General features: G+C 38.3%; 1 protein-coding gene across 1 annotated transcript; it reads right to left on the reverse strand.

The window, feature by feature from the left end:
- Positions 1 to 220: 220 nt before the first annotated feature.
- Positions 221 to 1189, reverse strand: LOC143767853 (olfactory receptor 5AR1-like). The gene has a single exon (XM_077256375.1). The coding sequence runs from the start codon at positions 1187 to 1189 to the stop codon at positions 221 to 223; it is 969 nt and encodes a 322-aa protein (XP_077112490.1).
- Between the last annotated feature and the right edge of the window lie 1525 nt (positions 1190 to 2714).

Raw genomic sequence — 2714 nt, forward strand, 5'->3', positions numbered from 1 at the left:
GAATACAAATGCTTCAATTGCAATAAGATAAACAGCATGCTAAACTAGTTAACCCCTGTGACATACCCTTACAGTGCCACCATTTCTTTAATATTTAGAAAGTACTAAAAATCTTAGTAGTTGTGGTCTAATTTGTCTTAAATGTACACCAAAAGTTTAATATCAGCACAGGTAACATTGGACCTGGTAAAAGTGTAATAGTAATAATGCAAAATATTTTTTAATATTTAACCATAACTTTCTCATGGATAATTTTCCTAGCCGCAGCCTTAAAATCATTGTTTCTGAGACTATAAATAAAAGGGTTTAACAGAGGGGCGATCACTGTATACATGATTGCAACCAATCGGTCGAGTTCCATAATATAATTCGATCTTGGTTTTAGATATATAAAAATTCCAGATCCATAAAAAATTGTAACCACAGTAAAGTGGGATACGCAAGTTGAAAAGGCTTTCTGGCGTCCGGAGCTGGAATGGATCTTTAATATGGTGTGGATGATATTGACGTAAGAGATCATGGTTAACAACAGAGACCCCATAGTCACAAAACCGCCAATAACAAATGTTGCAAGTTCGTTGATCCAGGTATCCGCGTTTGCTAAATCAAGTAAGGGAGGAATATCACAAAAGAAATAATTGATCGTATTTGGACCACAAAAAGGTAACGTAAATGTAAGGGCTGTGTGTATGATAGAGTTTACTACCCCAATAAACCATGACCCCAAAATATACTTCACACAAGACTCTTTATTCATAATTCTAGCATATTGAAGGGGACGACATATGGCATTATAGCGATCGTACGCCATGGCCGCCAGAATATAACACTCGGTACTGCCTAGTAACATAAGAAAGTACAACTGTACGGCACAACCGTAGTAGGAGATCGTCTTGTGTTCCGAAAGAAAATTGGACAGCATGTTGGGTACTGTGATGGAAATGTAACATATGTCAAGAAAAGAAAAGTTGGCAAGAAAAAAATACATAGGAGTGTGAAGATTTGAGCTGTATCTGTAAGCAAAAATAATACACAGATTTCCCAGCACGGCAATGACGTAAATGGAGAGGAACATCACAAAAAATATAATTTCTAGACTAGGAACATCAGAAAGTCCTACAAGGGTGAACACTTTTGGTGTAGTACAGTTTTTTATGGAAATGTGTTTTTCAGGAGCTTCAGGATTCATCTGTATAAGAAAAAGATATACATGTACAAAAATAATGTTATTTATAGATACATGCAGAAAGGTACATTGATAAACCAATGAAAGCACTGGTGCTTGGGCTGTATCACACATAAGTTTGTAATATAATAATAATAATAATAATAATAATTTTTATTTATATAGCGCCAACATATTCCGCAGCGCTTTACAACTTATAGAGGGGACTTGTATAGACAATAGACATTACAGCATAACAGAAATCACAGTTCAAAACAGATACCAGGAGGAATGAGGGCCCTGCTCGCAAGCTACAACCTATGAGGAAAAGGGGAGACACGAGAGGTGGATGGTAGCAATTGCTTTGTATATATACAATACAGTATAATAGCTGCCTGGTGACAGTCTAAGGTCACAAATTGCCAAAAAATAGAAATATATCAGCCCACAAATTAATAGATATGTAATATAGAATCAGTGATAACAAATAACTGAAGTTTAAGTTAAGAATAAATGCAGGTAATTGTCAGAGTGACAATAAAGAACAGTTTTATAAGTCACAAGATAGAACAATACATTATAGATTAATGAGAAATGATAAAGGGAATGACCAAATAAGTACTGACATGTGGATAAATAAAACAGACCAAAAGAGCACCAGCCTCTATATTAGACCTCGACACAGGTTTCGCACTATGGCTTCATCAGAAGGTACTGACAGTACTGAACCTTCAATCTACAAATGCAAATGAAGCAAGACTAATCAAATCTTCTAATCATGCCTACCTGGGAATAATCAATAGTTATTATATAATATTCGCTATGGTAGGACCATTATTCAGGTTGTCAATACCGCCCAAGGAGGTGTGATTTGAAGATCAGTGGAAGGACTAGTTGGTAGGAAGAGATGCAGCTATGGACTAGTCCGGCTTCATTAGCATAGGCAACTTTGCAGATTAAAAGTTCATTGTTCAAAGACTACAGCACTGATATGGAACATCAAGCATTTTATCATAACATAATAAAAATATATTTTTTTCACCGAAATTACTATAGCAGTGGTTGAGAATAGTCACTGGACCTGACAGGTTCCTCTTAAGAATGTAATCCAGATTTTTTAAATTGTTGGCTTATCATCGGTATCTGTATTGTTGGCACTAGGGTTGAGCGAAACGGATCGGAAAAAGTCGGGTTTCATGAAACCCGACCCGATCCTAGTATGGGATCGGCCATGAGGTCGGCGATCTTCGCGCCAAAGTCGCGTTTCATATGACGCGTTCAGCGCCATTTCTCAGCCAATGAAGGAGGATGCAGAGTGTGGGCAGCGTGATGACATAGGTCTCGGTCCCCACCATCTTAGAGAAGGGCATGACACTGATTGGCTTGCTTTCTGCGGCGTCACAGGGGCTAAAAAGAGGCGTGCACGCCGACCGCCATCTTACTTCTGTCGATCTCAGCATAGGGAGAGGTTGCTGCAGCTTCGTCAGAAGCAGGGACATAGTTAGGGAGGGAAGATTAACCCCCAAACCGCTTGTGCTGTAGCGATTTC

Source organism: Ranitomeya variabilis, chromosome 4 (assembly GCF_051348905.1).
Source record: "Ranitomeya variabilis isolate aRanVar5 chromosome 4, aRanVar5.hap1, whole genome shotgun sequence".
Classification (NCBI taxonomy): domain Eukaryota; kingdom Metazoa; phylum Chordata; class Amphibia; order Anura; family Dendrobatidae; genus Ranitomeya; species Ranitomeya variabilis.